This window comes from Bos mutus, chromosome 9 (assembly GCF_027580195.1).
Source record: "Bos mutus isolate GX-2022 chromosome 9, NWIPB_WYAK_1.1, whole genome shotgun sequence".
NCBI lineage: Eukaryota > Metazoa > Chordata > Mammalia > Artiodactyla > Bovidae > Bos > Bos mutus.
Genome location: NC_091625.1, coordinates 34,041,053 through 34,066,707, shown reverse-complemented (window position 1 = coordinate 34,066,707; position 25,655 = coordinate 34,041,053). Strand labels below are relative to the sequence as shown.

The 25,655-nt window shown below is 36.6% G+C and overlaps 1 protein-coding gene across 2 annotated transcripts; it reads right to left on the bottom strand.

Moving 5' to 3' along the window:
• Positions 1-431: 431 nt before the first annotated feature.
• On the bottom strand, positions 432-25,275 carry ZUP1 (zinc finger containing ubiquitin peptidase 1). 2 transcript variants are annotated; one of them, XM_005896860.3, is made up of 10 exons: positions 24,984-25,275; positions 22,494-23,069; positions 18,265-18,375; positions 16,193-16,314; positions 14,170-14,338; positions 9,578-9,766; positions 9,123-9,288; positions 5,383-5,534; positions 4,368-4,588; positions 432-673 (listed from the first exon to the last, which is right to left on the bottom strand). In XM_005896860.3, exons 2-10 carry the CDS (start codon positions 23,053-23,055, stop codon positions 626-628), a joined length of 1,740 nt encoding a protein of 579 aa, XP_005896922.1. In that variant the 5' UTR covers positions 23,056-23,069; positions 24,984-25,275; the 3' UTR covers positions 432-625. The 2 variants fall into 2 exon arrangements, with proteins under 2 accessions (XP_005896922.1, XP_070232489.1); XM_070376388.1 differs by having other exon boundaries at positions 25,036-25,275.
• Positions 25,276-25,655: the final 380 nt, after the last annotated feature.

The following is a 25,655-nucleotide window of genomic DNA, read 5'->3' as shown; positions in this document are numbered from 1 at the left end:
ATTAAACATATGACTCTCACAGTTATATAAGAGTGCAAATATTTAACAAAAGCAAATTACTCTTTTCAGAACTATGCCTATGAAGTATTAAGGTTCTTTCTATCTAGTGAGGAGGGAATTTCATTACATATATAATAACAGAATAAAGCAGAATGCTATAATGGTAAGAGCTTGGAGGTGAGACAGTCTGGGTTCACATCTTGGATTAGGGCCACTTTCTTGGGCAAATTACTAATCTCCAAAGTTTCAGCTTCCTCATAGGGCTAATAACAGTATTTGTCTCACAGAATATAAAATATTTTGGAAATCAAACTAATTAATACATGCAAAATACTGAGAATACCTAACACAAGTTAGAACTCAACAAATAGTCATATGACTATAACACAAAACTAGTTTCTGAAACATGGATAAATCAAGAAATACAAAACTCACAATGCAAACAAGATATTTTATTGGAATAATTACTAAACAATGAAGCACTAAAGGTATAATTTAGACATTTTAGAAATTAAAATATAAATGGAGTATTTAGAAAATTCACAGATTCATATGTTGTATTAAGGTTAATACTGGAATTTGGAAAACAAAGAAAAATTCCACAATCACTGAAATGCTGACTTCTTCAAGGGATCTTCTCAGCTGTAAAGACTTGAGAAGCTTGTCTCCTAGCCTTGAAAAGAAATTTTAAAAATGTTAAGTGAGAAGTCAATTAATTAAAATATGCATTATCATCTAATATCAAAAAAGCTAAAATCTTGGATTTTTTTCAAGATAATGAAAATTCTGTAAGGAATAGTACAACTTAAATTTAGGAAATTAGGAAATAATTTTTAAAGTCAATGAAAAAATAGAGAAATTAAGGAAACAATTCCATTCACCATTGCAACGAAAAGAATAAAATACTTAGGAATATATCTACCTAAAGAAACTAAAGACCTATATATAGAAAACCATAAAACACTGGTGAAAGAAATCAAAGAGGACACCAATAGATGGAGAAATATACCATGTTCATGGATCGGAAGAATCAATATAGTGAAAATGAGTATACTACCCAAAGCAATCTATAGATTCAATGCAATCCCTAACAAGCTACCAACGGTATTTTTCACAGAGCTAGAACAAATAACTTCACAGTTTGTATGGAAATACAAAAAAAACCCTCAAATAGCCAAAGCAATCTTGAGAAAGAAGAATGGAACTGGAGGAATCAACCTACCTGACTTTAGGCTCTACTACAAAGCCACAGTCATCAAGACAGTATGGTACTGGCACAAAGACAGAAATATAGATCAATGGAACAAAATAGAAAGCCCAGAGATAAATCCACACACCTATGGACACCTTATCTTTGACAAAGGAGGCAAGAATATACAATGGAGAAAAGACAATCTCTTTAACAAGTGGTGCTGGGAAAACTGGTCAACTACTTGTAAAAGAATGAAATTAGAACACTTTCTAACACCATACACAAAAATAAACTCAAAATGGATTAAAGATCTAAACATAAGACCAGAAACTATAAAACTCCTAGAGGAGAACATAGGCAAAACACTCTCCGACATACATCACAGCAGGATCCTCTATGACCCACCTCCCAGAATATTGGAAATAAAAGCAAAAATAAACAAATGGTACCTAATTAAACTTAAAAGCTTCTGCACAACAAAGGGAACTATAAGCAAGGTGAAAAGACAGCCTTCAGAATGGGAGAAAATAATAGCAAATGAAGCAACTGACAAACAACTAATCTCAAAAATATACAAGCAACTCCTGCAGCTCAATTCCAGAAAAATAAACGACCCAATCAAAAAATGGGCCAAAGAACTAAATAGACATTTCTCCAAAGAAGACATACAGATGGCTAACAAACACATGAAAAGATGCTCAACATCACTCATTATCAGAGAAATGCAAATCAAATCTACAATGAGGTACCATTTCACACCAGTCAGAATGGCTGCGATCCAAAAGTCTACAAGTAATAAATGCTGGAGAGGGTGTGGAGAAAAGGGAACCCTCTTACACTCTTGGTGGGAATGCAAACTAGTACAGCCACTATAGAGAACAGTCTGGAGATTCCTTAAAAAACTGGAAATAGAACTGCCTTATGATCCAGCAATCCCACTGCTGGGCATACACACTGAAGAAACCAGAACTGAAAGAGACATGTGTACCCCAGTGTTCATCGCAGCACTGTTTATAATAGCCAGGACATGGAAGCAACCTAGATGTCCATCAGCAGATGAATGGATAAGAAAGCTGTGGTACATATACACAATGGAGTATTACTCAGCCATTAAAAAGAATACATTTGAATCAGTTCTAATGAGGTGGATGAAACTGGAGCCGATTGTACAGAGTGAAGTAAGCCAGAAAGAAAAACACCAATACAGTATATTAATGCATATATATGGAATTTAGAAAGATGGTAACGATAACCCGGTATGTGAGACAGCAAAAGAGACACAGATGTATAGAACAGTCTTTTGGACTCTGTGGGAGAGGGAGAGGGTGGGATGATTTGGGAGAATGGCATTGGAACATGTATAACATCATATGTGAAATGAACTGCCAGTCCAGGTTCGATGCATGATACTGGATGCTTGGGGCTGGTGCACTGGGACGACCCAGAGGGATGGTACAGGGAGGGGGGGCGCGGTGTTCAGGATGGGAAATACATGTACACCAGTGGCGGATTCATGTTGATGTATGGCAAAACCAATACAATATTGTAAAGTAATTAATCTCCAATTAAAATAAATAAATTTATATTAAAAAAATATAATGAGAAGTAATACCAAGTAAAAATGCAAAGCAAATTTGAAAAAAAAAATGAAGAAAATTTGAGATAAAGATAAAACACAAAAAATTAAAAAGAAAATATCACCTTTTTATGGAATAATGAATCAAAAGTAAAAATCTGGCTGAAATTGAGAGAGAGACAAGTAAAAACAGGGAAGGAGAGATAAAGATGAGACTATGAGCAAAGAAATACCACCAATGCCTCACTTTCAAGACCAGAAAGATAACAGCCAAATAAAATACTCAGCTAAACTCCATCTTAGTATCTAACCTCATCTATGATCTCAAGTTATCTGTATACTGGTGAGCAAGCATCTTGCTTTTTCTAACAGTTAAAATTAACCTCTAACTTCATTCAGCCAAATAAATGATAGGGTTAAAAAAAAGGAATGCAATTTTGGTATTTAAGTCATTGCAAAGAAACCTCTTTGCACAAACATTTGCAAAGAAACTTATCATAATTAAATTGAAGAACTTCTTCAACAATCCTTGCCTTTATATCCCAAGTTGTGAGGCTAAAAAGATTACTCTAGCTCTCTCTCTTTTCAAACAACTTTAGTCCTTTCCCTCATGATCCTATTATTCTTCATAAATGCTCCTCTCTACTGCGGTGTCTCTTCTCCCTTTGAAAGTGAAAGTTGCTCAGTCTTGTCCAACTTTTTGTGACCCCACAGACTATATAGTCCATGGAATTCTCCAGGCCTGAATACTGGAGTGGGTAAGTGTTCCCTTCTCCAGGGGATCTTCCCGACCCAGGGATTGAACCCAGGTCTCCCACATTGCAGGAGGATTCTTTACCAGTTGAGCCATAAGGGATGCCCTTCTCTCTTTAGAGGGAAACAAATGTGGAGTACTTAAGAGGGACTTTTTTTCTTCAAGATTAGAGAATTGTGCATTTTCTAGACTTGATATGCTACCATATAGCTTCTGTTTATACAAATGGAGGGGATCCACTTCTTAGGAATTTTTCTATAATGTACTGCTCATCACTTAAATGCAAGGGATAAAGAGGCAACACCACTGGAGTTAATTTCTGGAATTGTATATATCCAGTAAGTATTATGTGTATGCACAGTTCTTGAATCTGAAAGAAAAACATGTCCCTCAGAATACTTAACTCTCTCAATAGTGTGATAATTATATCTCCAATAGTATACCCAATACATCCAAGTGCCTAACATAGAGCCTCAGGAATCTTTAGAATCACATTTAATCAACCGAGACCAATATGAGCTGGAACTCCTTGATTAAGTTAGACTTTCTTATCATACTGTTGCCATTTTCATTACTCCCTGATAATCAAAATTAAATTATGTATTATAAAATTAAATATTTTTATGAAGTTCTCAGCAAAGTATTTGACAATATTTGGGTATCATCTTAAATTTAAAGATGTCCATTCTGGAATTAAATGAACAACAACATATCTTTGCCAATCTAATATTATAAAATGAGGTGTTAGGAGTTACAAAGGAATAACATTGATTTTTAACTTAAAAATTTTACACTTTGAAGTTCAACCTGTCCAAGCGTCACATGAAAAATATTTAGATACTTACAATTTTCTCCTCTGAAGAAAGCACACCTTCTACTGCCACTATCTGGTATTGCTTATGTTTTAAATTCCCCACAAACTTCCGTAGTTGCTTGAGACTGCTAACTTCCATGTCTTGCTTTAAGAGTTTCTGCATTTCTCGAGAAGGACACCCAGGATCAAATACTAGTAAACACAATGTTCGGTTTTTTTTCTCTTCAATTCCAACAACTGTTCGACTATGACCTATAGAAATATCAAAAAAGAGTACATATATAAATGTGAGAGAGACACTTATTTGAGCAGGTACATACAGGTGTAAGTTACTATACACACACATACACACATATATATAGACACCTTATATATACTTTTTATGTGTGTTTCAAATATAAATACAGTCAGTCCCTCTGACATATTGCTTATCTGAGTTCTTTCAGTTCTCAGACACAAAACTTTAGTTCTACTTCCTAACCTCCAGTTTTCTTTCGTTCAATTTTAGTTTTCCAAAGGCTTCATGGCAAAATATTCTACTTCTACTATGCCAAATATTTTAGTTTCTTTTCCTAATCCCATAGTCCTTTTTATTTAAGTGATCTCAGATAAAAGGATTTGAAATTTAACTGCTGGGGGACAAAAACTCATGGTTCCAAGAGGTAAACAAAAGTTAAGCAAAGTAATGCAGGGAAGAGGGAAAGGAAATGCCAGTGCTAGAGAGGGATGAGTAATGAGTTAAAAAATTTTAAAGGGTGGCCAGGGAAGGTCTCATTGAAGTGAGGAAAAGCCCTGAAAAAAATTAATGATGAACAATAAAGGCAGAGGTAGCCCTGAATCAGGTAGCCCCAAAGATATCAAGGATATCATCTATTACTGCAATGTATTATGATGATGCTATAGCTCTAAAAATCAGAGTAATGTCAGTGTACTTCTCTCCTCTCATTATCAGAATCTTAACATACTCTAAAGCAAAAGCTAATTAGTTGTCTTATATAAATAAATCATCTTATAAGTTACACTCAGTATCTATAAATTATACTAACCTTGATGCTGAAGATAGATAGGAGGTTTAGATGTACACACTACTTTTGGACTTCCTTCTCTCTCTGAAGCATAGTAGCTCAATATCCACTCAAATAAGCGAGGGTGTGTACCCAAAGGACCAGTTGACTTGTGAAAGTCAACAATACGGCACCTATAAAATAATTTACAAAATGGATTATTTAGAAAATATTTTAAAAACTTTTTTATAAATGGAGTTATAAAATGCAAACATTTTAAATTAATTTTATTTCATCATTATTTTCCTAAGAAGAAATAAAAGTTTATTATTTATCTGAAAACTGTTATTTTAGGAGGAAATTCTTTAATAACTTAAGGTTGATGACAGCTATCAAAGTTACAAAAATTTTCTCACACAGAAAATCTCCCTTTGTAGTAAATGAGGATCATACCTGATTTTAAAGAGTCTACATATAACCTGAGACATGGGGACTTTTATTCTAAAGTCTCTAAACCTGACGATTACTTAGAAGTTGATTTTTAATTCCTCAGCAGCCATGAGGAGCTATCAAAAATATCCCAAATATTTTTCCTGTCAGTTCTCTCAAATTTCAATAATAGACAAGAAAAGAATACCTGTAAAGATCATAGAAAACCTGTGTGTACCCCCATCTATACATCTATCTATCCTCTATTTAGCAACAGACCATACTGGTACTGTTTCCTCAAGAGGAAGTCAACCATGAATAAATCAAATTATTTTAACCAGGAGCATTATTTACACTTCTCAACAACTATTTTAAAAAGACTGAGTATAAAGGAAAGGAAAAACAATTAAAAGCTTTATTTTCACTTTAAAGTATAGCACAGATATCCTATTCTTGTCTTTCTTGGCCATAAAGTTTCCAGACACACCCACATTGCACTGGTTGCTATCTTCAGCCTCACCAAGTTTAATGTTGATAACTTTCAGCTGATTACTCCTGAGCTTTAAATATTGAAATGAACTTCTGGAAAAGCTATCAAAAAGTAAGAACAGTGATCTGGGGTTAGCAGTTGACTACAAGTTTAGATTGAGAATTTGCATAGTATTCTATGGATAAATTCACAGAGAGCAAAAGGAAGACATTTAAATAACTAGTAAACAAATTGAGGGTATAGTAATAAAAAGGCTTTACAAAGAACTAACTTATTACAGGTACCAAGAAAACAGCTTGATATATCAGGTACTTTAAACAAAAATTTTCCTTTCCTTAAAAATGACTTAAAAGCTCAAAACATGATATAGTATAAACAATCTGAAGGTGTGACCAGACTGGCAAAAAGGAAAAGAAGAAAAATTTAAAGGGCATTAAAACAGTCCTTTGAATTTAATAATTCAAGAAAGTTATTATATACACAGTCATTTTTCTATTTAAAATTCAAGAAGTATTTTCATCTCTGAATATAACTCATATATAGAAATGATGTAAAACACTGGCAAAATGACTTGGAAACAAACATAAAAGGAAATATACAGTCATGAAGCTTAAGGCAAACTTTCTATTAAAGATGATCATAAGCATTTATCTCTGATGCCTCTTGAAAGCCCAACAACATAATACTGAAGGAGAAAATGATTTAAACACCTATGGAGAAAGAGAATAGGGTCCAACAAGAAACTGGCACACATTTCTGGAAAATGGATAGCAGGAGAGAGTAAACATAAAAGTGAATGCAAAGAAATAGAGACAACTTTCTTAAAACCCAAAAGAGGACAGAAGTTTAATGAACACCAGGTATTGGGTAGAATAGTACTGAGGCTGAAAACAGAGATTAACTCGAAGGTTGAATAAATAGAGCAAATCACTAATCAACTCCTCACCTAGTGGAGGAACTATAGGCAAGAATGGACTCTGAGAAAAGAGCTGTCTCTTATACTAATATTGGAGAGTCCCCAACCACACAGCAAACTTCCACCTAAGAAATGAAGTTTTCTCAACTACAAGCGCCAGAAACCCTACAGGACTGCCAATCAGCTTTTTTAGTGCCTCATTCTTCACTTTAGGAAAAACAGTAAGGATTTTTAAAAGTTAGAAGGAAGTCTTCTAAATGAACAGACTAAAATAAATAGACATGAAACTAATTTAACATGGAGGAAACAGAAAAATGCAAGGAATAGAAAAATTTTACAATCATAAAAGGCTATGATGCTATGAAATTACTCCTTAAAATCAAAAAACATTATTGTTAAAATAAAAATTTCAATACAGTAGTGAGGAGATAAAGTTGAGAATCCAGATAGTAAAACAAAAAGCAAAGATCAAAAAGTAAGACATGACCAGTGAACTCAAAAAGTCAAAAAAGTTCAGGGGCCAACAAACAGGAGTGCCAGAAAAAAAAAAAAAAAAAACTGGAGAGATCATATTCATCAAACAACAGTGAACCCTTAAGCTCTTACTGCATGCCAGTCACAGTCTTAAGCACTATATCATCACTACAAATCTATGAAGCAGTCTCTATTTATGTGTTCTTTTTTCAATGGTGGAACTAGGGTACGAACAAGTTAAGTCATAGAGTTAATAAGCAGAGAGCTAGAATCAGTTGTAGGCAATTTTACTCCAAAAAGTCTAAGCTCTTAACCACTATGTGCTTAGTCCCTCAGTCATATCCAACTCTTTGTGACCCCATGGACTGTAGCCCACCAGGCCCCTCTGTCCACGGGATTCTCCAGGTACATCTTGCCTTCTCATTAAGTAATACTTATTGTTAGAAGCTAGTAGAGGAACAACTTGAAGAAGTGAAGTCGCTCAGTCATGTCTGACTCTTTGCGACCCTGTGGACTGTGGCCTACCAGGCTCCTCCGTCCATGGGATTCTCCAGGCAAGAATACTGGAGTGGGTTGCCATTTCCTTCTCCAGGGGATCTTCCCAACCCAAGGATCGAACCCAGGTCTCCCGCATTGGAGGCAGACGCTTTAACCTCTGAGCCACCAGGGAAGCTTAATCTAATCCATAAATGATTTTGAGTTAAGAATAATATAGCAACACAAACTATCACTCAGTAATAAGACTAGGCATCCTTTCTTAGGAAGCTAATAAAGGAAGTGTTCAAGTAAAAGAGAATAATCCAAAAATGAGAAAGACATGGAAGCCAGGAAAAAAATCCAGGATCTAATGCAACAGAATGAAGAACTGCAACACGATTAGAGCTATGGAAAGGATCTAGAAGCAAACAATCCAGACTAGAGAAGAGGACAATCGGGTTCAAGAAAAACGTCTCCAGGAATAAGGAGTACCTCAGATTACATAAATGGAGTTTCTGCAAAAACTTTACCATGATGCAGTCAAATAGTAAAAGGGAAAAGGTAAGGCAATTCTTAAGGAAAACTTTAAAAAGCTTTTCAGGAAAGATATAAAATCATTAGTGAATAATATTTACATAGTTATGACTCTAACTTAATAAAAACTGGAGATTTAACCATATTATAAAAAGTGAGGAGAAACAGGTGGGAGATATAAGGAGAATGCAACAGGTAATGTCTAAAGCTGACAAACCAAGAAAAAGCCATGAAAGCATATTATTTAAAAACAATGAAAGTGACAGCCGTCTCTAAGAAATAAAACTTGAGAATAGAGAAGAGCAAGAAACAGGGTATGTGTGGTTGGTTTTCATTATAAGTCTTTAATTTTATTAATGCTACTTAAATTTTATTTTTAAACTATCCCTTTGATAAAAAGCACAAACAACAAAAACTTCCTAGACATAACAATAACATTAACTTGGCTTTTTAGGTACATACTTTATCCTCAGGGAGGTGAGAAGGGTATATATTTCACATGCTCCAATCCAGGCCTTTGTTCCCTGTAACTTGTCATTAAGCTGAGAGGCACCCTGTGGATCAAAACCTTCCTTCCATGCATCTTCAATCATAGACTGAATTTTTGGAATGCAAGGAACTGACATACCTAAAATTATACAAAGCAAACATGTAATATGACAGTTACTAAAGTACTGAATAATACTAAGCAGTACATCATATATTCTACAAGAAGCTAACATTTATAAGACAGTTATTTCTGACATCTACTATATCATTTTCTCTTCCTACAACCAGAATGAAGACTTTTAATGCAAATATCCACTAAAATACATCTTTATTAAAGCTATCAATTTTAATATGCATATTATATATTAATTCATTCCACATCATATGTATTTATTAGATGGTAAATTCAGAGTCTGTATTTCACATACCTTTCAAGCTATCATCATAAGCATCATTTTGCAATAATGATGAAAGCAGCATTTGGAAATTTCTGTAACCACAACCCCAACCTTTATCACCAAAAGATGAATGAAAGTGATCCACTCCTGCAGAAAGCCACACACGTCTCACATCTGTGGCAGCATTCTGATAATACCTATAAAGTGCTTCCATAATTCCTAAAGTGGAAAAGAGATATAGAAGGTTTAGAAGGGTATCACCTTTCTATGTCTGTCTCATACATTTCCAGTATCAATCTCTTTTTCAAGGGCACATGTAAATCCTGCCAATTCCATCTTCTACCTTTTTACTGACATAGTCTTAGTTATTGTCCTGCTTGTTTTACACAATGCAAGGTTCCTAATACTAGCGTATTACTTATGCTGAATTGAAATTGTTTGCATTTTTCATTTCTGCATCTACAGGGCCTAGCACATAAAAGTACACTGCTGAACGAATGTTATCTCTCCATTTTATTATACATTATGCTGGATATCATTCTCTCTCAAGCTCAGTTCTAATCAGTTTGCTCCCAATTTAAAAACCTCATTATGGTTTATCACAGAGGGTTGATTTTTATGTGATATAACTACTTCCGGTTGGCATAAAAAAATACCAAGATCTACACGAAGGAATTGTTTTTATGTACATCAGATCAGATCAGATCAGTCGTTCAGTCGTGTCTGACTCTTTGCGACCCCATGAATCGCAGCATGCCAGGCCTCCCTGTCCATCACCAACTCCCAGAGTTCACTCAGACTTACATCCGTCGAGTCAGTGATGCCATCCAGCCATCTCATCCTCTGTCGCCCCCTTCTCCTCCTGCCCCCAATCCCTCCCAGCATCAGAGTCTTTTCCAATGAGTCAACTCTTTGAATGAGGTTGTTTCAGCTGGAGTTTCAGCTTTAGCATCATTCCTTCCAAAGAAATCCCAGGGCTGATCTCCTTCAGAATGGACTGGTCGGATCTCCTTGCAGTCCAAGGGACTCTCAAGAGCCTTCTCCAACACCACAGTTCAAAAGCATCAATTCTTCGGTGCTCAGCCTTCTTTACAGTCCAACTCTCACATCCATACATGACCACAGGAAAAACCATAGCCTTGACTAGACGAACCTTTGTTGGCAAAGTAATGTCTCCACTTTTCAATATGCTATCTAGGTTGGTCATAACTTTCCTTCCAAGGAGTAAGCGTCTTTTAATTTCATGGCTGCAGTCACCATCTGTAGTGATTTTGGAGCCCAGAAAAATAGTCTGACACTGTTTCCACTGTTTCCCCATCTATTTCCCATGAAGTGATGGGACCGGATGCCATGATCTTCGTTTTCTGAATGTTGAGCTTTAAGCCAACTTTTTCACTCTCCACTTTCACTTTCATCAAGAGGCTTTTTAGTTCCTCTTCACTTTCTGCCATAAGGGTGGTGTCATCTGCATATCTGAGGTTATTGATATTTCTCCCGGCAATCTTGATTCCAGCTTGTGCTTCCTCCAGTCCAGGGTTTCTCATGATGTACTCTGCATATAAGTTAAATAAACAGGGTGACAATATACAGCCTTGACGAACTCCTTTTCCTATTTGGAACCAATCTGTTGTTCCATGTCCAGTTCTAACTGTTGCTTCCTGACCTGCATACAAATTTCTCAAGAGGCAGATCAGGTGGTCTGGTATTCCCATCTCTTTCAGAATTTTCCACAGTTTCTTGTGATCCACACAGTCAAAGGCTTTGGCATAGTCAATAAAGCAGAAATAGATGCTTTTCTGGAACTCTCTTGCTTTTTCCATGTATATATATAATTTTTTAACTTTTTATTTTATATTGAGTATAGTTGATTAACATTAACAATGTGATAGTTTCAGGTATACAGCAAAGTGATTCAGTTATACATAATTCTGTTCTTTTTCAAATTCTTTTTCCCATTACGATTATTATATAATATTGAACAGAGTTTCCTGTGCTATACAGTAGGTCCTTGCTGGTTATCCATTTTAAGGGTATAAATATTTAAAGAATATAAAAGGATATGTTTATGATATTAAAGATGCAGGAATTTCTTAAATAAGACACTTAAAAGACACAAGTAAAGGGAAAGATTGAGAAGTCTGATTACATTCAAATTTAAAATTCTGCCTAATTAAAGACACCATATACAAAATTTGGGCTTCCCTGATAGCTCAGCTGATAAAGAATCTGCCTGCAGTGCAGGAGACCCCGGTTCAATTCCTGGGTTGGAAAGATCTTCTGGAGAAGGGATAGGCTACCCAACAGTATTCTCAGGCTTCCCTTGTGGCTCAGCTGGTAAAGAATCTGCCTGCAATGCGGGAGACCTGGGTTCAAGGCAAATTATAGATTTGAAGAAGAAAACTGCTCTTCATATCATCAATGAATAATTAATATCTTGAATACTTAATGGACTGCCAAAAATCAATAAGAAAAAGACAAAAAATCCAACAAAGACGAGAAAAGGGACTAGGTTATTTACAGAAGACGCGAACTCAGGAGACATCAGAGAAATACAATTAAGAGGTGTATCTTACCATTAAATGGCAAAAACTTTAAAGAGTCACAATATAAATAAAGTGTGAGTCAAAAACACAATGACCTAATGTAGGTTACAACCATTCTAGAAAACAATTTCATAATACTCAATGAAATTAATTATGCAAATGCCCTTTAATCTAGTATTTCTAGTCTGGATGTTAGAGAAACTTTTGAGGAGGAAATCTGTTCATAATTTTTAAGAATAAAACACTGGAAACAATGTAAGTCATAAAAGCAAATTCTGTTCAGCAAAGTGAAAGCAGCACAGTTTAAGAGTCAACATATTTAAGCAAATTCAATCAGAGCATACATATTGTATACCAACTTACACATAGTTTAAAATATAAAAGATTATATATTATTATGGAAACTTACATACAAGATAAAATTACTAAAACATATATGAGATTGATAAATACCAAATTCAGGATAATGATTCCCTTTGTGGAGGAGGAGAAATTAGAAATCAAAGAGGGGTATACAAGGGGTCTAAAATACATATAAAAGGTTTTACAGCTTGAAAACATTAAGTTTCATAAAAATTGGGTAGCAGGAACAAAGCTGTTTCCATATAATCTTTTTTAACTATACTAACAGATGGTCATGTATGGATGTGAGAGTTGGACTGTGAAGAAGGCTGAGTGCTGAAGAATTGATGCTTTTGAACTGTGGTGTTGGAGAAGACTCTTGAGAGTCCCTTGGACTGCAAGGAGATCCAACCAGTCCATCCTAAAGGAGATCAGCCCTGGGATTTCTTTGGAAGGAATGATGCTGAAGCTGAAACTCCAATACTTTGGCCACCTCATACAAAGAGTTGACTCATTGGAAAAGACTCTGATGCTGGGAGGGATTGGGGACAGGAGGAGAAGGGGATGACAGAGGATGAGATGGCTGGATGGCATCACTGACTTGATGGACATGAGTCTGAGTGAATTCCAGGAGTTGGTGATGGACAGGGAGGCCTGGCGTGCTGCGATTCATGGGGTCGCAAAGAGTCAGACACGACTGAGTGACTGAACTGAACTGAACTGAACGGATATGTTTTTTTAAAATGTGGAAAATATCAGGAAAAAATACATTCTTTGGAACAAGGCAGATCTGATTGTGAATACCAAATGGGCTATGCAACCTCACCTTGTGCTACTTTGCTTCAGTCATGTCTGACTCTTTGCAACGTTATGGACTGTAGCCCTCCAGGCTCCTCTGTCCATGGGATTTACCAGGCAAGAATACTGGAGTGGGTTGCCATGCCCTTCTCCAGGGGATCTTCCCAACCCAGGGATTGAAACTGTGTCTCTTATGTCTCTTGCATTGGAAGGCAGGTTCTTTACCACTAGTGCCACCTGGGAAGCCCAACCTTACCTTAGGAAAGTAATTTAATCTCTCTAAGTCACAATTTTCTCATCCAGAAAAATATAATACACAAGGTTTTTCTTTTGAGAGTTACATGATACAATATATAAGGTCTTAATGTCTAAAACTATACTGAACAATATGGCAGAAACTATTTGCATATGGTTATCTGAACATCTGAAATGTGGCTTGTCCAAACTCAGATGTTCTGCAAACTAAAATACACATTGCATTTTAAAGAATGTACAAAGATTGCAAAATACTGCACTGATAATTTTTAATACTGATTACACATTGAAATATATTTTGGACATATTGGAAAAATATTAAAATTAATTTCACCTAGTCTTATTTTTCTAATGTGACTAATGGAAATTTAAAATTATTTATGTGGCTCACTTACATTCTACTAGACAGCAATTGTCTGGAAAATAGTAAGCTCTCAATAAAAACTATTCTCAAAGGTCCATTTTCAAATGTCAAGTAAATTGATACAAGATAAAAGTGAATCATTTACTATAAAAATAAAAGATCAGGAGTTTTAAAACAACACACAAAAAAATTATTTGAATACATGGTCTCACCTAAAACTATATAAACTGTGGGCTGTGAAAATCAAGCACAATTCAAATAATCCTATTACTTCAGTGATGTATGAAATATTAAAACCATGATTTGGATTAAATACTCACCAGACGTTTTTGTTTTTCCATCATCAACACCAATAGCTAATGATTCCATCATATCAGCTTTTCTTCTGTGAAATTCAGATGGATGCATTCTTCCCCTATTTACTTCTATCTCCATATTTCGTAGCTGCTGTTGTTTGTACCCTCCAGAATTATCTAAACCATATTGTCTCTATTGAACATAAAAACAAATGACTTAATTTTTATGTCCCTTTACATCAATGAGGTGAGAAATTTACCACTATTTTATATATCTGGAAATATATTTTGAAACATTCTGGTTTATTGACTTCTATATAAGTCAACTTACAGATTTTTATGAAAAATAATTACACAACAAAAAAATCCCTGAGTTAATAACAGCCTTTCTCTACAAACAACCATTACGGCAAGAAACTTCTTTTCCTTGAAGTAGGGAAAGTAGAGAATCCAGTCTTCCTACTAATGGTAATGTGAAAAGCAGATGAGTTCTGACCATTCTGCTGATTTTTTTGAAGACAACCTATCAAGGAGCCTGTACTTCTTCCCTGGTTCCTAGGCTAGCCTACAAAGGCCTACTTAATCCACAATTCACTCAGGTATTCACTCTATGCAGTAAATGAACTATATTTTTGCATACTGACAGAAAATCTAAAATAATATGTTAAAACAGCCCCTACAAAAATATTTCTGAGATCTAAACAACTAACCTGCAAAGTTACATAATAAACGTATACTCCCTTAAACATTGAAAACTTTTGTATTGATAATATAAGGTAGAGAAGATATAGGAAAAGTCAACTTTTTTCTCCTCTGAATCTTGGTGGGAAAATAATTATGCAAATAGATGAGCCACAGATGAGAAAAATAGCCTAAATTAGATATTCTAAAGAAAGAATAGCCATGTGCAAGAAATCAGAGGAAAAAAAGTTAGAGGTCAAACAAGTTCAGGAAGATTATGATATGTACAATGCATATTAGTATATTAAAGGCTTTAAGAAGACATCAGGTACACAAACCTGTTTAATTGAACATTTTCAAACCTATTCATTCATAAATCCTTTTTATTCACACATTATCCTATAAGCACATAGAAAAAACATTTAAAATCTATGAGCATTATTAGCAAATGACTACATAGTCTACAGCAAGTTAGGACTGAAAAGAGTAGAAAAAGTTGTTAAAATATAAAAGAAGCTACCAGTTTAGTTCAGTAGATACTACCATTCACCTAAAATAGGCTCAAACTTCATAAAAAAGCATTTTCCATTAAAAATGGTTCTTTCTAAATTCCTGAACTGCAGTCACTAAAAGAATTTAAGACTCAGGAGACATTAATTCTAAGTTTCTGTTTTAAGTATTTATGCAAACATTTAAAATTCTGAGTCTCAATTTCTTAGTTTTCTCCATTAACATAAGTTTAAAAGTAGGTTTCACCATTTAATACTGCCCAATCCTGAACAAGTTAAGCTACATAAGCACTCTTTGTTTCCATTTCTTCCTCTGCTGTTCAAAAAAAAAAAAAAATCTAAAATAACTTTATGGAGTATGGAAGACTATAAGATACTTTACATCAGGGTCCCCAACTCCAGGGCCACAGACTGGTACCAGTTCATGACCTATCAGGAACCAGGCCGCACAGCCAGAGATGAATAGTAGGTGAGTGAAGAAAGTTTCATCTGTATTTACAGCCGCTCCCCATCACTTGCATTACTGTCTGAAACTTGTCAGATCAGCAGCAGCATAATAAATGTAATGCACTTGAATCAACCTGAAACCATTCCCCTGCCACTCCAGGCCCATGAAAACACTGTCTTGGTCCCTGGTGCCAAAAAAGCTGGGGACTGCCGCTTTATAACAAGTGTTTGCTCCAGTATGCAAATGCATACTTATGAATGGTGGTTGTTATGAACAATAAAAAATATATGTAAAAAATATTTTGTATTATAATAAAGACAAAAATAATAAGCTGAAGTCTTAACAGCATGTTTGAAAAATAAGAACTCTAACTAAACCAAAATAATATAATTATTATTAATCTTTGTACCTGCAGCTTCTGAAATTCTTCCATTTCTTGTCTTGATTCTTCAGATCTCCTCTTTCTGTCTTCTTCTTGTTGAAGCTGTTGAGCCAACTCTAGATCTCTAGAACACTGGACTCTATTCACACCTATTATATATTTTTAATATTTAGAATAAAAGACTGAAATCAAGGCTCACTTATATGTTAGTACATATTTTTAAAATGGAGTAAAGGCTATTATTTTGCCATTTATTCATGACTATGATGTCATAGAAACACTGAGTATAAATCCAGCAGAACTTAAACTGCCTCTGTAAGGGTACAACCTCCACTTAAACCACTAATATTCACCGAGTGTTTAGGCTGTGACAAACACTTCTCATTAATTATCATTAATTATCTCATTTGGATCTTCATAACAGTTAGGAAGTTAAGTATTATTATCCATTGAAGAAATCAGAACTTAAGAGAAATTAAGTAGCACCCTGGAGTGGTGCCCCTCATTAATACATATAAGGCAGATTGGTTTTTAAGAGAAATACTTGGTTGCGGTGGGTATGGTGGAAATAATTAAGGAATAAAAAAACAAGTGAGCAAAGTACAGCTATTAGATCACAACCTAATGTCTGACCTCAAGCAAAGAGTATAACTTGCCCATTTTGCTCTCTATCCAGTGTGCTACACATCCATTATTCAGTGCTCTCTGGCTAGCATCTCCTTGACCTCCCAATTTGATGGTTTAATTATGTATCTAAATATTCTTTCTTTTCCTTCAAATCTCTCAGCCTCTGATACCTCTTCCTAATTGGTCCCCACTTTTACTGGTGGAAATACACAATCCAAAACTGATTTTTAGCATACTTATAAGGCTATCTACAGTGATTCACTCAGACTCACCTCAGACTCCAGCCTATGGAGTACACATAGCCTATGTGTAAGCCTATGGAGGTTACAGAATAACTCATGTACCCAAACAAAGCTTGGGTCTCCCTGGTGGCTCAGTGGTAAAGAATCTGCCTGAGACCCGGGTTAGATCCTGGAGTTGGGCAGATCCCCTGGAGGAGGGCATGGCAACCCACTCCAGTACCCTTGCCTAGAGAATACCACGGACAGAGGAGCCTGGTGGGTTGCAGTCCATAGGGTCACACAGAGTTGGACAGGACTGAAGTGACTCAGTAGCAGCAGCAGCATACAAAGCTTATCATAAACAAAGAATTATCAGAAACTCAACTTCAGAGTTATTCTTCCACAGTAATTAGTAAAGAACCAACACAGTAAAGAACTGTCCCATCTTTACTGCAGCAATTCTCATCTTGGTATTAGGCTGAGTGATCAGGTAATGCTGTCCATGGACATCACTAACCGTACCAGGATCGCTGCTAATGAATACTAGAAACCTCTGCAGTAACAGGAGATATCTATGTACCTTAAGAAACTGATATCCAGTAGAACACAATTGGTTTCTCTTTTTGTCTACTTTATATTTTGTTTCAATGGAATTGTGAAACTCAAATAGGATCTTTCCACTTCTAAGACACCATCATGATTACTTAATCAATGCCACTAGCAAAAAAGATAGGGAAACAGAAGAAAACTTTAGAATCTCTTATAAAACTAGTCAGTGGTAATAAAGAAGCTAGAAGAGTAGTTGAAAATGTACTTGAAAAACTTTGAAGTCACATACTTCACATTCTTTTTAAAATTACATGTGCCATATGGCAGCTTCTGAGTTCATAAACAATTTTTACTGTTAAGATGTTAAATTCAATTACTTCCAGCTGCTGAAAGAATGGCCTCAACTTTTAAATCAAAAAGATTTTAAAAATGGTACAATATTTCATTATCTTCTGATGTTCTGGGTCAAAACCCTGGATGCACACCCCTAATTCAATTGTTGGTCACACCAGTTAATCCTTTACATCTTTTCTGTGAAAAATCTTTGACAAGTTGAAGCTGTATTAAAATTTTTTTAAGGGACAGATTTATTTTTAACCAGTGTGTTTTCTTCCCCTCTATAACACTAATCTAAAAAGTAGATAAGTGTCTAGAAGTAGAAATTAAATCATAACATCCTTATCTTTAAACATATAGTCATACCTTGTCCAAAGCTGCTTTCTTCCAAATGCAAGTCAACATGTTCCTGCAGAATATGGTAGTTTGTACAGACGAGCCCACACATAGGGCAGTCATAGAGTAGTTGATTACAGTCTGTATTAGAGATATAATTTAGTTGGTTTTATTTTTAAAATCTTTAGATTTTTCACATCAAGTCAAAGACTGTCTACTACTCACTAACTATATTAAGTAAAAACTCTTTGTAGTTGGATTTAAAGCAATTTTCTACTTCTAGATGAAAGACTGAGCACAAACCTCTTATCACTACAGTGAAAGGAAATATTAATAATAAATATTCAGCTCTGTAGTCAAAATAAGAAAAGGAGAAAGGAAAATCAAATGGTAAATAGTGGTCAGTCTAGATATGGATTTTGGGGGCTGGATTCTCAGTACCCTCCAAACTAAGTAGTGATGTGCAGAATTCAAGCATTTAGCATAAAGCTGGACATGGATCAAATGCCCTAGTTTGCAGCATAAGATCAAAGAGCTGCATCCATTAACCAGCACTGCAGACAGACAGGTACAACTTGCCCAAGAGAGAAATGGTACTTCTATAAGACCAAGACCTAGCTGATACTGGGTACAGATGTTATTAGAAAATTACAAATTAAAATAAAACAACACTACATATATATTAGAATGACCAAAATCTGGATAGTCAAAATCTGTATGATCAAAACTCTGGTTTTTCTTAGTCATGTATGGATGTGAGAGTTGGACCGTAAAGAAGGCTGAGTGCTGAAGAATTGATGCTTTTAAACTGTGGTGCTGGAGAAGACTTCTGAGGGTCCCTTGGACAGCAAAGAGATCAAATCAGTTAATCCTAAAGGAAATCAACCCTGAACATACATTGGAAGGACTGATGCTGAAGCTGAAGCTCCAATACTTTGAGAATGAGATGGTTGGATGGCATCACTGACTCAATGGACAGGAGTTTGAGCAAACTCAGGGATATATCGAAGGACAGGGAAGCCTGGTGTGCTACAGTTCATGGGGGTCACAAAGAGTTGGAGTGACTTAGTGACTGAACAACAACAACAAAATCATAGACAACACCAAATGCTGGCAAAGACTTGAGCAACAGGAACTCTCATTCACTGCTGGTGGGAATGCAAAATGGTCCAATCCCTTTGAAAAAGTCTGGCAATTTCTTATAAAACCAAACATACTATTACTACATGATCCAAAATCACGAATTCCCTTGTGTTCACCAAAATGAATTGAAAACTTCTGTCCACACAAAAGCCAGTACAGTTTATAGCAGCTTTATTCGTAATTGCCAAAACTTGGAAGCAACCAAAGGGACCTTCAGTAGGTGAACAGATAAACTGTGAAACATCCAGAAGAATATTATTCAATGTAAAAAAAAAAGCTATGAAGCCATAAAAAGACATGGAGGAATCTTAAATGCACATTGCTAAGTGAAATAAACCAATATGAAAAAGCTACATGGCATATGATTCCAATTATACAACATTCTAAGAAATGCAAAAACATGGAGACAGTATAAAAAGATCAATGGTAGCCAGTGGCCACAGAAAGGGAGGATGAACAGGTGGAGCACAGGGGATTTTCAGGGCAGTGAAGCTATTCTGTATGATACTAAATACTAAATGGTGGGTTCGTGTCATTATACATTTGTCAAAACCTGTGTACATCACCAAGAGTGAACCCTAATATAAACATGGACTTTGGGTGATATTGACATCAATGTAGATTCGCTGACTTTGACAAATGTATCACTTGGTATGGGTTGTTGAATGCTGGAGGAGTTTAGGAGCATGTCCGTATGGACAGAGGGTACTTGGGTACTCCCTGTACTTTCTACTGAATCTTACTGTGAACCTGAAACTTTCCTAAAAAATAGCATTTATTAAAATTCAAAAAATGAATATATGCCCTCTCCTTCAGTTCAGTTCAGTCGCTCAGTCGTGTCCGACTCTTTGTGACCCATGAATCACAGCACGCCAGACTTCCCAGTCCATCATCAACTCCTGGAGTTCACTCAAACTCATTTCCATCGAGTTGGTGATGCCATCCAGCCATCTCATCCTCTGTCATCCCCTTCTCCTCCTGCCCCCAATCCCTCGCAGCATCAGAGTCTTTTCCAATGAGTCAACTCTTCGCATGAGGTGGCCAAAGTACTGGAGTTTCAGCTTCAGCATCAGTTCTTCCAATGAACACCCAGGACTGATCTCCTTTAGGATGGACTGGTTGGATCTCCTTGCAGTCCAAGGGACTCTCAAGAGTCTTCTCCAACACCACAGTTCAAAAGCATCAATTCTTCGGCGCTCAGCCTTCTTCACAGTCCAACTCTCACATCCATATATAACCACTGGAAAAACAATAGCCTTGACTAGACAGACCTTTGTTGGCAAGGTAATGTCTCTGCTTTTGAATATACTATCTAGGTTGGTCATAACTTTCCTTCCAAGGAGTAAGCATCTTTTAATTTCATGGCTGCAATCACCATCTGCAGTGATTTTGGAGCCTAAAAAAAAATAAAGTCTGACACTGTTTCCACTGTTTCCCCATCTATTTCCCATGAAGTGATGGGACCGGATGCCATGATCTTCGTTTTCTGAACGTTGAGCTTTAAGCCAACTTTTTCACTCTCCTCCTTCACTTCCATCAAGAGGCTTTGTAGTTTCTCTTCACTTTCTGCCATAAGGGTGGTGTCATCTGCATATCTAAGGTTATTGATATTTCTCCCGGCAATCTTGATTCCAGCTTGTGCTTCTTCCAGCCCAGCGTTTCTCATGATGTACTTTGCGTATAAGTTAAATAAGCAGCATGACAATATACAGCCTTGACGTACTTCTTTTCCTATTTGGAACCAGTCTGTTGTTCCATGTCCAGTTCTAACTGTTGCTTCCTGACCTGAATATAGGTTTCTCTCCTTAACCTTTCATAAAAATTATTCAAATGAATCAGACTTAAATGTAAAATTCAAAACTTCTAGACGATAACATGGGACAGGTGACCTTGGGTTTGCCAGAGTTTTGATACAACACCAAAACATGAAAAAACACCAACCCATGAAAAAAGAAATCAAATAAGACAAACTTCATTAAAAGTAAAAACTTCTGATCTGTGAAAGACACTGTTAAGAGAATGAAAAGACAAGTTTCAGACTGGGAGAAAATATCTGTGAAATATTTGCAAAATCCAATGAAGGACTTGTATCCACAATATATAAATTATTCTTAAAACTCAACAGTATCAAAGAGACATATGATTCTAAATGTGTATGCACAAACAACAGAGCCTCACAATACATGAAACAAGTCTGATATAGCCTAAAGGAAAAACAGACAAATATACTGGGATATATAGATATATATAGATCATAATTGGGAACTTTAACCTCCTTCCAAAAACTGGTAGCATTGCTGGACAGGAAATTAGTAAGGACATGGAAGATCTGAACACAAACAACACACAAATATAGACAAATATAGAACATTTGATGCAACAACAGCAGAATATACATTTTTTTCCTCAAATGTCTATGGAACATGTGAACATGTGCTAAGACAGACCATATCCCATATCTTAGGCCATGAAACAAATTTCAATAACTTCAACAAATTCAAAGGAACTTAAATCATAAAGTTTGCTCTCTGATCAAAAACGAATCAAAGTAGAACTCAGTTAACAGAAAATCAGAATCCCAGACAATCCAGATGCCACTGGCCTGGTGGTAAATAAAAGAATACCCTCTGGAAACTGGTCTTCCCTGTGGCTTAGATAGTAAAGAATCTGCCTGCAATGCAAGAGACCCAGGTTCCATCCCTCAGTTGGAAAGATCCCCTGGAGAAGGAAATGGTAACCCACTCCAGTGTTCTTGCCTGGAGAATTTCATGGACAGAAGAACCTTGTAGGCTACAGTCCATGGGATCACAAAGAGTCAGACAGGACTGAGCAACTAACACTTTCATTTTCACTTTCTTCCTCTGGAAACTAGATTGTGAGTCTACTTCTCCTCAGAAAGTTTCTACAGCTACTTTTGAAGTAGATGAAACATTTACTGTTTGCATCAAAACTCTTTTCCATTATAGTAGTTTCATATTATAATAATGGCAAATGAGCAATGCTATAAACTTAAATTAAAAACACGTTTGTAGTGATCTTATTTACAAACCAACTTTTGGGATACTACATATTAAATTGAGATTCATGCTACTTATTATATAAAATGAATACTTTACCTTCTAACGGAGTGTCTAAAAGATCAGCATGCTTTGTTTTCACATGAGTTTCCATATCTTGACTATTATCTTCTATTTTTCCACAGAATGGACATTCAGGAGGACTGTACATTGTTTCATAAATTGATTCTTTAATTTTGGTTCGGTCAGACTGTTTTTCTGTACTTTTCAGGAATTTTCTAGATTCAGTTAAGTTCTCTGAATAAAAGTCTTTATGTTTTAAAGTACCATCCTTAGGCAGGCTTTGAGCTGAAATCTTCGGCTGATTAGATGCACAAGCTGAATGAACACTTGAATTAATGTCTGCTCTGCACTGTAGGCTGCTGTCCTTCCTGTTATCGGAAATTCCATACTGTACTGTATTAATCCTCTCAAAGTTTCTTTCTAGTTCATTTTGCTCAAAATGAGCAGTTTCAATATGAAAACACATTTCATCATAATTCACACCTGACAACTTGCAAAATGGACATATAACTTCATTTTCCATGTGAACAATTAGGAGGTGAGCCTTCATGTCTGGTTCTGAGGATACTGTTTCACCACAAATATCACAAGATAGCATGGTAGAGCCGGTAACTAGAAAAGAATACAATGTTATTTATGTTAGAAAGTAAGAGCTGAAGAAAAAGAAAATACATTTTATAAAAGGATTTGGAACAACTATATTTGTTATTTATAACTAGATTATTTAGATGAAGAAATTTTCAATGTCCTTACTGTTCCTCAAATATACTATTTATAAATCTCAACCAAAACTTCACTACTGTATTTCAAGTTTATGGTTTGGATAAAACAAAGGCAAAGCACAAGTGAAGTTGCTCAGTCGTGTCTGACTTTTATGGCCTGTAGTCCATCAGGCTCTTCCATGCATGGGGTTTTCAAGGCAAGAATACTGGAGTGAGTTCTTATTTCCTTCTCCAAGGGATCTTCCTGACCCAGGGATGGAGCCCTGGCTCAGACTCTTTACTGTCTGAGCCACCAAGGAATCCCTAAACAAAGGCAATGATACAGCAAATTGAAATAAAAAATTTTTCAAAAATTTCAAAGTGTGTCTGGACTGAGGTGAAGAAAAAATAATGTATATAAACTCGCCCAGGTAAAATAAGCCAAGTAAGAGAAAACAAAGAGAAGAAACCTTATCAACCAATATATCTAAATACAAAAATTTTAAAGTTATTAACAATGAGTTGCACAAATAAATTTCATAATAGCAGTTAACAGTTGAAGAGTTTTACATGTCAAACTAATTTAAGCACCATTACTATCATTCTGGGCTTCACTAATAGCTCAGCAGTAAGAATTTACCTGCAATGCAGGATCCAACCTGCAATGTTGGATCCCTGGGTTGGAAAGATCCCCTAGAGGAGGGGACAGCAACCCACTCCAGTATTCTTGCCATGAAAATCCCATGTACAGAGGAGCCTGTCAGGCTATAGTTCATGAGGTTGTAAGGACTGAATTGACTGGGCACACACGATCATTCTAAATGAAGGAAACTGGCTCATAGTCACCAGCACCAGAAAATGATTAGCCAAAATGCTAACCCAGTCAGGCTCCAGAGCTGCACTCTCCACCCAAAATATAAAAAAAGCACAGTAAACACAGTTTCGGAGAAGGCAATGGCACCCCACTCCAGTACTCTTGCCTGGAAAATCCCATGGACGGAGGAGCCTGGTAGGCTGCGGTCCATGGGGTCGCTAAGAGTCCGACACGACTGAGCGACTTCACTTTCACTTTTCACTTTCATGCATTGAAGAAGGAAATGGCAACCCACTGCAGTGTTCTTGCCTGGAGAATCCCAGGGACGGGGGAGCCTGTTGGGCTGCCGTCTATGGGGTCACACAGAGTAGGACACGACTGAAGCGACTTAGCAGCAGCAGCAGCAAACGCAGTTTAAAAGAGCACCGATTCCAGAGCCAAGAGAACTGGGTTATAATCTCAGGTTTCATAATTTTAGATGAGACACCTCACCTTTCTGAGGTTCGGCCTACAAAATGAGCTGTACTGAACCAGCAGTCACTTCTGGGTTTTACAAAGTTCTGGCTATGACACAAATTTTGCTAAGATGTTTTTTAAAAGCAAGCACAGTCATAACCTTTCTACTATCTAGACTATCTTTCAGCTAGGAATTGTTTTAAAACAAACAAAGTGAAAATAAGGAAACTATCCCCACCATTTAAGTAAATTTAGTTTCATAAGATCGCCCAACTTTGTCTCTCCTCCCCCCCACCCCTTTTCCTCAGACAAGTGAAAACAGTCTCTGATTTTGATGTAAATTCTCCCAAACCATCAGTGCAAAGAACGTGACACCCAGAGAAGTTTCTTCTTTTCCCGGGCCAGGACCCAGAAGAGTGTGCTTGAGCTCCCCAACACTTAGATCAGAACAAGTGGATGACAGATGTGTGGAGGTCGGCGAAAGGTGCCGGAGCCTGCCCAAAGGTCCATGCCAACGTCCCAAGGCCAGGACGTGAAACCAGTCCCGATACTAACTGGGTCAAAGCGTTGGGCCTAGGGATCCGGGGCTGGGACGGTCAGTTCCTACCGGCCTGCAGAGCCGGCCGCTGTCACACTTTCCTATGCTTGGCTTCCTCTTCGGATCCCGCAGCAGATGTCGTCTGGCTCGCGGGCAAAGGAGTGCTGCCCGGTGTCGATTACCTTTCCCGGCCTGAAAATCTGAGGTAGGCCCTTATTTTTACCCAGAGACTCACGGTTAACCGAGAAGAGAACCGGCGACTCTGAAAAGCCTCAACCCACAGACGCAAATTCTAAAAAGCTTTTCCTCTCTTCCCCGGAAGAGAAGGAATCCCAGCATGAACCTCTGCACGCTAATCTGGGTCGTAGTGCATTGTGGGAGTCGTAGTCGTTTTCCCGTCAAGGTTCCAACGCCTAATTTAAGAGGAGACACTAGACTCAGAGGTCTCTATAAATGAATTCCCAGGTTGGGTCCTAAGGCATTACGCGAATCCACAATACCCACTGTCTAGGGCCTGACTGAGTAGCACTCTATTACACCATCAATCAAGGGCTTATAATGCTACAGCGTGCCAAACTCCGCGAACTATGGAGGGTGGCAAAGACCTGTTTTTGCCTCAAGGTTTCAAGATAACGCTATTTTGACCCCTGATTAAAAATATGAAACAGCTCTTGGTACTTAAAAAATAC